Source organism: Brassica napus, chromosome C6 (genome assembly GCF_020379485.1).
Source record: "Brassica napus cultivar Da-Ae chromosome C6, Da-Ae, whole genome shotgun sequence".
Classification (NCBI taxonomy): domain Eukaryota; kingdom Viridiplantae; phylum Streptophyta; class Magnoliopsida; order Brassicales; family Brassicaceae; genus Brassica; species Brassica napus.
This window is the reverse complement of record NC_063449.1, coordinates 45,195,862-45,209,717: the sequence shown is the minus strand read 5'-3', so window position 1 is coordinate 45,209,717 and position 13,856 is coordinate 45,195,862. Positions and strand designations below refer to the sequence as shown.

The following is a 13,856-nucleotide window of genomic DNA, read 5'->3' as shown; positions in this document are numbered from 1 at the left end:
GTGTCTTTAGTAATTCAAAACATGTCATAACAAGAGATCTTACATGAAAAAACGATGAGTTTGTAACATAAACATATCACTTAGCAATTTCATGTTATATATAGATACTGCGAAAAGAAGAACCTTATAAAATCTTAGAAAATAACAGTAAGTTCCTTTTTAACACTATAAAGGGATAAATTTTAAATATCCCGAATTTAAGAAAGATGATACCGAAAAAAGACTTTCATTTTAAAAATGTCCAAGAACATATTCAATATAGTCTCCACTAGCTAGTTTTGGTGTTGGCGACATATCTCGTCGGGTGCCATACGTACCTTTTGAGAAAAGAAAAATATGTAAGGAACCATAATTATGAGTTTTATGGGTTGCGAAAGATAAAAATAATAATTCAAAATTGTTATCATTGATTACTATATTGCTATATACATAAACTACAAAGTAATTAATTATTTTGAGACAGAGGATCGATGAAACTGTCATTTCCGCATATAAACATCTTGAAGGATTGGAGGATTATGTTTATGGGAGTATGGGGTGATTTGACGCTATGCACTCAAAAGAAGCACAAAAAGCTGCAAATATTATGCCATAACCTAATTTCGATTTTGTCACTCTTGTTTATATTTTATTTTTGTAGTTTTTTCCTTCCCACCTAACATACTTTCTTTTAAGAAGATATTTTGAAACTATATTACACATTGATAAGATTGAAAAAGGCATCTGAGAGAATATCTACTTCTATCTTCGTAGTATTTGTCTAGAGTTGTAAAAGCTCTTGTTAAAATTGTTACACATGGCCGTAGCCCATACGCATTTTTAGTGAGGGATTTCATGAAATATAATTCAAATGGGCAGTTTTTCTAAAATACCATCAAAGTAAAATCTAGTAAAAGACAGTACTACACCACCATTATATATCTGATGAAACTTAATTGATTAAAAACATGTTTTCTTTACTTTTCATAAATTGAGATTCTTCAATGTTATTGTTTGTGATTAAAATTAGGTAATTTAATTTTTGAAATTTGGATCTAACTAGTGGTGTCTACTAGTGGGTTTTTGGAATGAAAAGAAGAGGTGGTTGTATTTTTGGTAAAACTATGTTAAGTTTATGTTTTTGGTGAGAATCAAATACAACATTACAGATTTAATATATATAATTAATGATAATTATATCTATCTGTTTTATTTATTATTTCTTATCCAAATTATCTTTGTCAAATCGCCAATAATTAAGTAGCTTATATACTAAAATTCAGGATTGAACTTCACAACATTAATGTTACAAAAATCTATATATATAATAGTCTTTTGTCTCTTTCTCATGACAAATGGCAAGGGGTTTTTGCGACACGTGTCCCCTTTTCTTTTTTTCTTTTTACATTTTAGGTCCTTATTCTTTTAGATTATTACAATTTAGCTCATCGCTTTCTAATTGTGCACTATCTAATCATTCTCACACTAACCATTATCATAATTCGAGAATCTATTTTATCGGTCATTAAAATTCATGACAAGTGTCCCCTCTTGTTTTTTTTTTACATTTTGGGTCCTTATTCTTTTAGATTATTACAATTTAGCTCATCACTTTCTAATTATGCACTATATAATCATTCTCACACTAACCATCATCATAATTTGGGAATCTATTTTATCGATCATTAAAATTCAAGAAATAAGTAAAATAATATAAATATATTTTAAATGTTTAATTTATTCACAGCTGAAAATAGTATAAACTTTCATTATTTTCTTATTTTTACTATTTTATATTATATCATTTACAAGTTATATATTTATTTTAGTATTAAAATCATAAAATAACCAAACTAAGAATAATAAACTAGAGCACAACAAAAAAAATTAAACCTAAAACCTCCAAATCACTGAGGCAAACAAAATGCCATAGTAATACTAACTCAATAAATGTTCGGAACTGAAAGAAGATCAAGACCGAAGACTAACTTACCTCATTGTAACATAGAGTGTCTTGGCCATAACAAATAGAAAAAAAAAGGATAGAAAGATAAAATCTGAAACAAAGTAATCCCCCGAACACAAAGAAACTTGATCAAACACCAACGAAATCAGCAAGCTGTGGAGCCGTCCTCGAGTTATGAAACAGATCATAGAAGTCAAATCACCAAAAACTAGATCTTAAGAACCAAGATGAGCAGAGTATTGACGGTAAGCCAACGACGAGGAAGACAACATCAAAGACGACTAAATTATGACTCAACCCAAGAAGATGCAGTTCCTAACATCAGCTGAAATCTAAGGAAGAAGAGGAGCAACCAATATTGACTAGAACAGCCTACAACGCCGCAAGAAACAACAGCACAATTGAAACCTCATAAACCCGATCTACAACAAATACCAGATAATCTCAAGGTGGAGAAGGCAAGGAAGAACACGAGTAGGAGGTGAGTTTTTTTCTGGTGATGGTGAGAAGCACCGCACACTAGAAAAGTAAACGAAATACATAGATGGTGACGTCTCATTGTCAAAATATGGGGAGAGAGCAAAAAACTTCTTAAAAGTTATAATGTTCAAAAATATGTAAAAAATAAAGATAATTTTGACGCTGAAATCGTTAATCTAGAATCAACAAATTTCTAAATGAAAATTTATTGAAATTCAATATGCTTTTACATTAGAGACTCACTTCACTACTAACAAATACTATACACACAAAATACATTATTGAAAAAACAAACACAAAATATATTAACCTATCACTACTACTACATAACACAATAAAAACACCAAATAATACTTTTAACAAATTAAAATGACCACATAATTACATTATCCAAAAAAGTTATACTCTTAACAACAATAAAACAATATTACGCGCGAAGCGCAGACATGCCTCTAGTATAGTATAAGTTACAGTAATGCCCAGTTTTCTCTATTGCTCTGTTTCATTTAGCTTAATGTGAGTAAGCCACTTTTTTGTTTAATCAATATCACATTTTTTTAAAAGAACAAAAAAAAAAAAATTCACTTGTCAAGTTTTAACTTCAAACTTAAACTTCACAACATTAAGAGCATCAGCAGCAATGTGGTTTCTCAACTCCTCTCTTAAACATAAAATAATAATATAATTTAACATTTTAACTAAAATTTAAATAGAAAAGCCTTAAATTAATTACGTGCTGATACCTTGTAGAAAAAGCTTTCACACTCTTGAAAACATCTCTCAGAGAAGAATCGTTTCCCTCCCTCTCCTATTTTCCTCTCCCTCCCTCCTCTTTTGTCTATTTTTTTATTGAATTAATGCTGAGAGACTCTTCCTCATACTACCACTAATGCTGCTCTAAGGTTTAAAAAACAAAAAAATTCATAACATATTCATTCCTACAAAGTTTAAACTTATATATTTTGATTGTATAAAATAATATATATTGCATGGATAGTTGTCTATCTAAATTATATATACATGATTGTACTCATTATTATATAAATAATAAAGTATCATTTATAGAACAGTGAGAAAATAATAATAATAATAAGGTGAAAAATTAATCAAGTAATAATATGATTAAAATGTATTATTTGCATCGCTAAATAAATAATTCAGTTCTTTAATTAATAAAGGAAGTAGATAATGTAGTATAAAATTTTCTAAATACACTTCATAGCCGGCTTCTCTCTTATTTTTAGAGAGAGAGTCCTCTCTCGAATCCTATTCTTCTTATCATTTTCAGATCTTTTAGAAGAAGAGCTTTCACCTTCTGGATTTTTTTTTTCATGACCGGACTCTTCCGATTTATGTTTTCTGATGGTTCGGGCTTTTGACTCCGAGAAGAATAATTAGTTGATAGCAAACACTAGATCCTCAAATCGCTCAAAGTGATCCACAGGGTGCTCATGTGACAAACCATGGAAATGTGTATGTCCCACAAGAGTGAAATAAGCAGGTTTTAGCTTGAAATCGTGCCTCTGGAAAGTAGGAGGACGAATTGCAAATCTGTTGCGTAGAACTGGTATGGACGGTTGTACTCAACCAATGTGAGCTGCAGCGTTCTCAGCTTCCAAAGAAGCGTGCAGTGCATCTGCTTTGGGGTCAGGGATTACAGCCCCATGATCATATATCTTTCGACATGCATTACACATTTAACCTTCCTGGTCACGCAGATCTCCATGCTCATCTCGGGTCAATATAAGAGGTGCGACCATGTTGATGTCTCGCAGGTTAATCTCGATTGATGCTTCTGAAAGTGTGTCAATCATTGATTGCCTACGAGTAGTGTCGATCGATGCGGCTCGCTTCTCTTTGCGGATTGTAAGCTCGAGTTGAGTAGGGTCTGAAGGTGGTAAGAGATTTTTTCCTTGCTAGTTCAGGTGTTGATGGGGATGCACCTGAAAATTACAAGAAAATAAATTTCTTTTAAGTAAATAATAAAAAAATTAAAGCAAAAATCCTAGACCAAATCTATAAAATCCAATCTAATGGTGAATCCAATACTCTCCGGCGATGGCGCCAAATGTGATGCCAGCTCAAACTACCCTAGAATTAACTTCACTCTCTCAAATAAGATGTTCCGTTGTAGTACTTAAGGATCGAATCCAGCGTGGACACATAATAAATCATATTAAATGTAAGATCAAGCTAGGCAAGAATATTTTAAAACAGTAAATGATTAATAAGACAATAAATAAGATAGATGTGATTGTAAACATATAAGACAAAAGCTAGACTTTCAGGTTTAGGTAATCCAAATTTTGATATGAATGCAAAGAACATGTGATAATCAATCATAGAACTCGAATGCATATATAAGATCTCCAGCTCTCACTGTGAGTCTACATGTTTGAATATGTACCATACTTTCATATGCGACTTGGAACAAGTGTCGATCGATACACCTATAGGGTGTCGATCGATACGCTTCCAAACAGGCATTAATCATCAGATCGATATGTTCACTAATCAATTATTAAATCAGCGTGTCATCTCGCCTAATAACTTAGCTCAACAGAATTATATTCAGGTATGAACCTACTCTCGTAGTTGTCAAATTAAGATCAAAATTCTAGCTAGTTAGTTACTCTGCAGACAATAAGATCTAATTAACTATGTGAAGGGTTTTAATTAATCACCTTAGCAGTTCTAAATCAATAGTTCTTCATAACCTTATGAAACCCTAAGTCTAGTCATGGGCATATTATCCGAAACCCGAAAACCGAACCGGAACCGAACCGAAAAAACCGGGACCGAAACCGGACCAAAAATTACAAAAACCCGAACAGTTCCTATATTTCTAAATTCGAAAAACCGAAACCGAACCGGGATCGAACCGAGAACCGAACGGATACCCGAATATTTTGAATATATTAAAAAATTATTATTTTTAATTTTAATATATATATAATATAATTTATAAATAAAAAATATCTACAAAAATCCGAACTACCCGAATAACCCGAATATGTTTTCGTTTTTTTCCGGGTTTAGATCGGGTTTTCGGGGGTTTTTCGGTTTTTTGGGCTTTAAACCCGAACCAAAACCGAATTATTTGTAATACTGTTCCATTTCGGGTTTTATAAAAAAATAGAAACCCAACCCAAACCCGACATTATCCGAACCAAACCGATCCTAAAAATGTACGGTTCCTAAACATCCCAACCCGAATAACCCGAAAACCAAATAAACCGAACCGACCTGAACCAAAAACCCGAATGCCCAGCACTACCTAAGTCTATCATAAATTCTACTCAGACATAATCAAGCAAGACATAAAGATAAAGAGAATGAATTGCATAATTAAATTAGAGATAGAAAAACCAGAGTTCCAATACAATACTCTGAATGAGTTCCTAGACCTTCTCTCCAAACCTTAAAAAACTTCTAAGAATAATAAAATCTAATATGTCTCTCTTTCCTCGACACTGACATAAACATATATATTTCATGTCAAAACTCGTCATGGGCATTCTTATAATTTTGTGGAAACTTTTGTGCCTAATTTTTTATCTTGATCTGGCAAGGCCTTCTCGCGTGAGTGTTGATCGACATCAAGGGATGAGTGTCGACCGACACTCCCTCTGTTTGTCGACTCTGTTTTCTCTTCATTTTTTCAGCTACGGGTTTTGCTTCCTTTAAGCTCCATTTAGCTCCATAAACTCCACAATGTTCCAGAACGTACCTAAACTTGTAAGATTCTAAAATAGACTCCAAACATAACATAAAGACTCTAAATAAGGCATATACTATGGCATAAGAAGTGGTAAAATCCATAGTATATCAAGCAACCGTAGGGTAAGGAGAATATGGTATGTAGGTTGAACAAGTGCGTGTAGAGACTCAAAAAGTCTTCCAAACAATATAATTGAAGGTTTAATAGTTTTATGAAAGAACATGGATACTTAAGGAGTATAAGTTCTTTATATGTGTGTTTCATGCTTGAATATACATGAGTCAGTATATATGTTGATATACGTGGTTGAAATGCCAGTAGCGTCAAAGAATCAAATGAGATCAAGAAGAGCAAGACTTGACGGCTGAATTCGAGATAAAAGATTTAGGAGGTTAAAATAGGATTCTTGTAATGAATATCATCAGGGAAGAGAAAAAAAATCTTAAACTATCGCAAGAAATACATTGAACAAGTACCTAAGGCATACAACCAGGGCCGGGCCTGAATAGAATCCCATCAAACATGTGCTTGGGGCCCGAAGAAAAATATATATAGTTTAGGCCAATTATAAGCATAAAGACCTTGTGGTTCTACCGGTAACATTGTTCTGAGTGTGAAATTGGACCCGGTTTCAAATCACCCCAGCCACATATTTTTAAGTGGAGTTTCTAATGCAAGCGCAGTAGGATCACTCATTTATGCTTTGGTAGCTTCAAAACCTGATTTGGCACACCCAGTAGGTATAGTTAGTAGATTTATAAGAAGCTCCGAAAGACTGCATTGGAAAACAGTAAAGTGGATACTAAACTATCTTAAGGGAACTTCATGATTAAGCCTAACATTCACGAAAAACTCAAATATTAAACAAAAAAAATGTCAAACTTAAGCCAAAATAAAACCGGAGTGGACACCCTCTACTTGAAACCGTTGATGCCCTATAAACAGATTGAAACATCGGAAAATTTTAAGTCAACGACGACTTGAAGCCATATCGATCTGTGCATTTCGCCACTAATCATGTTCATTATTAAAGAAGACCTTAATCAAAATTAAAGACAAGTTGAGCATTTTCTGACCGAGAAAATACAATAACTTACATGGGTTCCCCCGGCCCTCTACAGAACGGAGTATATAACACTGTCCTCCTTTTGTGGAAAGAGTAAACTGTGACATGTATGCACGATTTCAGGGGATTGTCTTGGTAACGTCTTTTGCTTAAAATATCGACAGGTCTAAACTTTTCTTGAAATTCTTGATTTTGCTGGGAAAGCAAGAGCATATGGAGAGTCCTCGTGGGATTTTGTTGGTCGCACTTATTGCAACTTTCGCTGTTATTCACTTTTCTCAAGCTGAAGATCAAGAAGGTATGTATCTATATATTTTTTGAGATATGTTAAAAGAATTTTGGAATTCTCATTGTAGAAAATCTACTGTTACCTGACCTAAAATCTGCACAAAGCATGTGGTTTAAAATAAAAAGAGTACAAAATTGTCACTTTTAACACAGCAATCGTTATCTTGGATTATTGTAACTCTTAAGGTGAACAAAATTTAGAAGAAAAAAAAACACTCGAATAATTAAAGTGACCATTAACTGAAGACACTATTGGATATCGTAATAGGGTTCATCAGTTTGGATTGCGGTTTACCCCCGAGTGAAGCGTCACCATATATAGAGCCAGATACTGGACTATGGTTCTCATCGGACTCGGACTTCATCCAAAGTGGAAAGATTGGGAGGATCGATGCAAGTCTACCCAAGACTCTAAAGTCATACGTGACCCTTAGGTACTTTCCAGAAGGGATACGCAACTGTTATAATCTTAGTGTGAAGCAAGGGACCAATTATCTGATGAGAGTTACAGCTCTATATGGAAATTATGACGGTCTTAATATTACTCCTAAGTTTGACTTATACGTTGGTCCTAACTTTTGGGTAATGATAGACCTAGAGAAAAGGATAAGCGGTCAAACCGAGGAGATCATTTACATCCCAAGATCAAACTCCTTGGATTTGTGTCTTGTTAAGACAGGCCCGACCACGCCAATAATTTCATCCTTGGAACTAAGGCCGCTAGCAAATAATCTTTATATCACTGAATCTGGCGCACTGAAGGGTTTCAAGCGATACTATCTTACCAGTTCAGATACCATTCTGTCGTAAGTCGCTTTTAGATGATCTTAACCGTTATCCTCATTTGAGTTTATGTAGTTATTAAGTAATAACATACTCCCTACGTTTCAAAATAGTTGATGTTTTGGAAAGTTTTTGATGTTTCAAAATAGATGATGTTTTGAATTTTTATATTAATCTTAGTTTTATTGAAAAATGTGTGACCAATGATGTTTTATATTTATCTTTAAAGATTGGCTGAATTAATTTTGGTTTATATTTTCAATGTTACTTTTTAGAAAAAAGTGTATACCTTAATTCTTGTGCATACACCCAAAACATAAGTATTTTGAAACAGAGAGAGTAATATTTTATGAATCATAGGTACCCAAATGACGTCAGCGACAGAATATGGGAACCAAAATTTGATCCAGAGTGGAAGCATATTTCCACCACTCTGGAAGCAAACAACTCCAATGGTTTTGCTGTACTACAGAATGTACTCAAGACCGCGGTTGTACCTGCCAATGCTACTGCACGGTTTAATATTACCGAGGAGCTTGATTTCCCTGGCGACGAAATTTACTTGTACATCCATTTCTCTGAGGTCCAATCATTACAGATGAATGAATCTAGAGAGTTTGATATTTTTTGGAATGACCAACAGTTTGACAAAACGATAAGCCCTGAATATTTGAAGGCCACGACAATTAAGTCCACAACACCAGTCACTTGCAAAGGAGGAGTATGCAACTTAGAGCTGATAAGAACTACAAACTCTACTCTCCCACCTCTTCTCAATGCCATCGAACTTTATGCCGTCGTCAAATTTCACCAACTGGAAACAAATGAAAATGATGGTACGCTTACTACTCATGCAAAGGTTCCATATATGCATTCCCACAAATATATACATTGCTAAATACAACATATATATTGTTCTACTATTGACAGTTGTTGCTATCCGAAAAATCAAAGAAAGATATGGATTGAATAGAATCACATGGCAAGGAGATCCATGCGTCCCCCAGAAGTTTTTATGGGACAATCTAAATTGCAGCAGCACAGATACATCTAGACCACCAAGAATCACTTATTTGTGAGATATTTATATAGCACAACATCTTTAGAATTGTAAGAAAACATTTTCTAGATACTTTACACTTTTTTCTTCTGTAAACAGGAATTTGACTTCCAGCGGGTTGAAAGGATTCATAGCAGCTGCAATTCAAAATCTTACCCATCTTGAAAAGTTGTAAGTATGATAGTTCGTACTTCATAGAAAATAAAATTCATACATGTCAGTAACTTGATTCTTACAAACTCCAGGGACTTGTCAAATAACAATCTCACTGGAGAAATTCCTGGATTTCTGGCTGATATGAAGTCTTTAATGCTCATGTAAGTTATTTTTAGTGCTCATGTAAGTTTCTTGGGATCATGTAACCTACATGTATGACTATTCTCTGGTTTAACAGAAACTTGAGCAAGAACAATCTGATTGGTTTCATCCCACAAGCCCTTCTTGAAAGAGAAAGTGAAGGGCTAACGTTATTGTAAGAATTCCCACACACCTTTCTTTTTGAATCCTTCAACAAATGAATTCAGAATTCTAACGGTAATTAAATCATTTTTTGGGTAGTGTTGATGGAGAGAATCGTTGTTTATCTGGCTCATGTGTCACAGAGAAGAAATTTCCAGTAAAAACTGCTGCATTTGTTTCTTCGGCTACTGCCTTGGTTATTATGGTGATTCTTGTTCTCATTTTTGTGTTTAAGAAGAAAAAATCACCAAATTCAGAAGGTATTTGCTAAAACTCATTTCATGATATTTATAATATTCTTGTACTAAATGTTGGTTTCTACAGCTCTACCACCATCATCAATTAAGCCGAGTGCGAACGTTGCATCTACTAATATATCCGAAATATCAATCGATATGAAAAGAAAAAAATTTACTTACTCAGAGGTGATGGAAATGACAAACAACTTGGAAAGACCACTTGGTGAAGGAGGGTTTGGCATTGTTTATCATGGTGTCATAAATGGCTCACAACAGGTAGCCGTCAAACTACTTTCCCAATCATCAAGACAAGGCCATAAAGAGTTCAAGGCAGAGGTAAGAAACTGTCGTAATTTTCTAATGTTAAACCAACGCGTTTCATGCATTCTTTCATTGTTGTACAGGTCGAACTTTTGTTGAGAGTTCACCACATCAACTTAGTAAGCCTTGTCGGATGTTGCGACGAACGAGATCATTTGGCTCTCATATATGAATACATGTCCAACGGAGACCTAAAACATCATTTGTCAGGTAAAAATTATAATATATAAATAGCTTAAGCATTTTCTTAGCCAAATTATGGGGAAAATAACAATATGGCTGATTTCACAATCTGTTATAGGAAAACAAGGCAGCTCTGTTCTGAAGTGGAGTACTCGACTACAAATAGCCATCGATGCTGCACTAGGTTCGAACTACCTCATAATAATGTCATTCACTTGTCGTTTTAATTACATAACATTCCATGTCATCAATAATGGACATAAATCTTCAAATACAAATAGTATAGAGTTCTAATTTTACTTAAATATAATGAACCATTTCTCCTCTTTTACATTGAAATACTCTATCCCAGTCTGTTACAATGACGAAGGTAACATCTTTCAATCTCGAATATTTGAATATTTTACTAAATTATTCATATATCTTAAAAATGGTTTTTAGAGATCATACACAAGTAAAAATGAGAATGTACAATGTTTGTAGGACTAGAGTACTTACATAATGGATGTCGGCCATCGATGGTGCATAGAGATGTCAAAAGTACAAATATATTGTTGGATGAGAAATTCTCTGCCAAACTTGCGGATTTTGGACTTTCCAGATCTTTCCAATTCGGAGATGAGTATCATGTTTCGACTGATGTTGCTGGTACCCCTGGATATCTTGATCCCGAGTAAGTATTTTTATTCTACCCAAAGTACAACTTCTTATATATGTATAACCCTGATGTGTCAAAACAAAGTTTAAAATAATAATGCACACCAATGTAAACTTTGTGAGAATGTTCATCTTCATCTTTAAATAAATGTACATGTACCTTACTCTTGTCTTTTTTGCCTTGCTAGATATTACAGAACAGGTCGATTGGCGGAAATGAGTGATGTTTATAGTTTTGGAATTTTATTATTGGAGATAATCACAAACCAACGCGTGCTTGACCAAACTCGTGAAAAGTCACACATAGGAGAATGGACAGCATTTATGCTTAATAGAGGAGATATTACTGGAATCATGGATCTTAACCTTCATGGTGATTACAGCTCTCATTCTGCCTGGAGAGCTCTTGAGTTGGCTATGTTGTGTGCAAACCCTTCTTCAGAAAAACGACCAAACATGTCCCAAGTTGCTTTCGAGTTAAAAGAGTGTCTTACTTCTGAAATCTCGATGAAAAGTAAAGATCAAGACATGGACTCTCAAAGTTCCCCTGAAGTAAGCATGAGCTGTGACACCAAGGGTTTGCCTAGTGCAAGGTAGTATTTGCAAAGAATCATTGTCTGTGTTACTGGTATTTTTTTTTTTTTGGAGTGACATCATAAAGAAAAAAATGAGAGGAAATATATAGCACTCTTTTGATATCGTGTAATTGAATATATTGTCATAATTTATTCTTTTTACACTTATTTTCCGCAGTTCCACATTAGTAGGCTACTTCTTCGGAACAAAGACCAGAGCCGCCAATGATGATGACTACTTAAGAAACTGATGCAACAATTCACACTTTAAATTTGTTCTTGAACGCTTTTGTGCATGATAAATTAACGAATAATAACATGTTTTCGAATATCAGGGTTTTTTGTTTTACAAAACTTTAGACCATTATCAAAGACAATCATCTACTTGAACCGAATCGAATACATGTTGAAGAGCAAGGAAAAAGGAATATGGATATGGGCCGAGCGTCATGACAGAACCCATATAATACAAGACAAAAGTGACGGGAATTGAAGTCGGTTTGAAATATATTTTGATCGTATAAAATACTCTCTCTGTTCCTGAAAGTAAGATTTTCTAGAGTATGCACGCTTATTAAGAATTTAATAATTGTTTATAATTTAATTTACTTTTTACTTTATTATACACTTTCCAATAACTTTCCACCAATGAAATTTAATCAATTCAAATATTCTCAATTAATGTTCCTCAAAAGTATAAAAAAGTACCTTAACAATATAGAAAATCTATCTTTGTGGAACAAGAAAAAAATCTAAAACATCTTACTTTCAGGAACGGAGGTAGTAATATATATTGCGTGGATCGTTGTCTATCTAATTTATATATAAACTAGATTCTGATCTGCGCGCTTGCGCTTGATTATTTATAATTAGCCTTTTTAAATTATTATTTTATGATTTGATGATATTTTATAAATTTCGGTTTACTTCCAAATTGTATTTTTGGTTTTCAGTTTGATTCTAGTTTGGTTACAATATTTGGATTTTAGTTTAAGAAATATATGAGCCGTTATGTTATTTATGAATTTGGCTTAAATTTGAGTTTAGTTATTTTGGATTTTGGTTTAGTTTAAATAACGATGTTAAGAATCCGATAAAAATTTGAGTTCAGTTAGAGCACTTAGGTCTAAATAGAGATATGTAATTTTTGATTCGATTATGATTTAGGTAGCTATATTTTGGTTACATTTTCTGATTTTTTTTATTTTGTGTTATTGAATGTTTTTAATATATGTTTTAAAAATTGGTATATCTCAAGATTATATACCAAGTCAGAAAATATATATTAATTATGTACCTCTACTTTATAAAGGTAGTATGTATATTCAACACTTGTGATCAAAATATATCCATATCATTTTAAAATATTAACTATTTTTAGTCTAAATAAGGATTAAGTAGCTATATTTTTGGCAAATAAGTCACTATATAATGGTGGTTGTTGAAACTAATTATTTATATTTTAATATGTTTATGAGAGGAATATGTCTCATAATCATTTGATGCAAATCATAATGTAAAATTAATAATATCATGTAAGATACATATTTATGAATATATGCAAGGTATAATCGGAAGAAAATTTAGGGTAGCCCACACAGATTTTCATTTATAATTATAGATTTGTTATCTTATGAAAAAACTAAATTATTTTTGTTATGTTGTGTAAATAATAGTAGTTTTGATTTGTTTTGGTGGCCATTTAATTTAAATATTTATTTTACACTGCACTTACCTTCAAGTTATTTTTTGGCAGTAATATAATTCTGCAAAAGAAAATGTATTTTGTTATACGTTCACCGGGTGCATAAGTTTACCGGGTGCATAAGCCCATCTGATAACCTGCAAAGGTATCATTCCAAGCAAACACTCAATAAACCGAAGAGATAAAGACAAACATCAACTTTTGTTTGAAAATCAATCACAAAAAAACTCCATTTTGTGTGTATAAGTTCATACCGCTGCTGGGTTCTTGCATCCACCTGGAGGCGGTAAAATTAGCTCCAAGAACATGGAGAGTTAACTTAGCAGTACTACTAATCCAAATCTTCATTGATAAACTTCTTGGGATCTTTCTTG

At 33.2% G+C, this 13,856-nt stretch overlaps 2 protein-coding genes across 2 annotated transcripts; both read left to right on the top strand.

The window, feature by feature from the left end:
- The first annotated feature begins 7,425 nt into the window (after nucleotides 1-7,425).
- Nucleotides 7,426-10,073, top strand: LOC125588556 (putative receptor-like protein kinase At3g46340). Its single transcript, XM_048759965.1, has 8 exons — nucleotides 7,426-7,510; nucleotides 7,769-8,306; nucleotides 8,644-9,119; nucleotides 9,214-9,358; nucleotides 9,443-9,514; nucleotides 9,589-9,660; nucleotides 9,738-9,815; nucleotides 9,902-10,073. The coding sequence occupies exons 1-8, from the start codon at nucleotides 7,426-7,428 to the stop codon at nucleotides 10,071-10,073; spliced, it is 1,638 nt and encodes a 545-aa protein (XP_048615922.1).
- On the top strand, nucleotides 9,231-11,848 carry LOC125589141 (putative receptor-like protein kinase At3g46340). The gene is made up of 5 exons (XM_048761436.1): nucleotides 9,231-10,327; nucleotides 10,444-10,572; nucleotides 10,664-10,729; nucleotides 11,029-11,218; nucleotides 11,400-11,848. Exons 1-5 carry the CDS (start codon nucleotides 10,111-10,113, stop codon nucleotides 11,797-11,799), a joined length of 1,002 nt encoding a protein of 333 aa, XP_048617393.1. The 5' UTR covers nucleotides 9,231-10,110; the 3' UTR covers nucleotides 11,800-11,848.
- The last annotated feature ends 2,008 nt before the right edge of the window (nucleotides 11,849-13,856 follow it).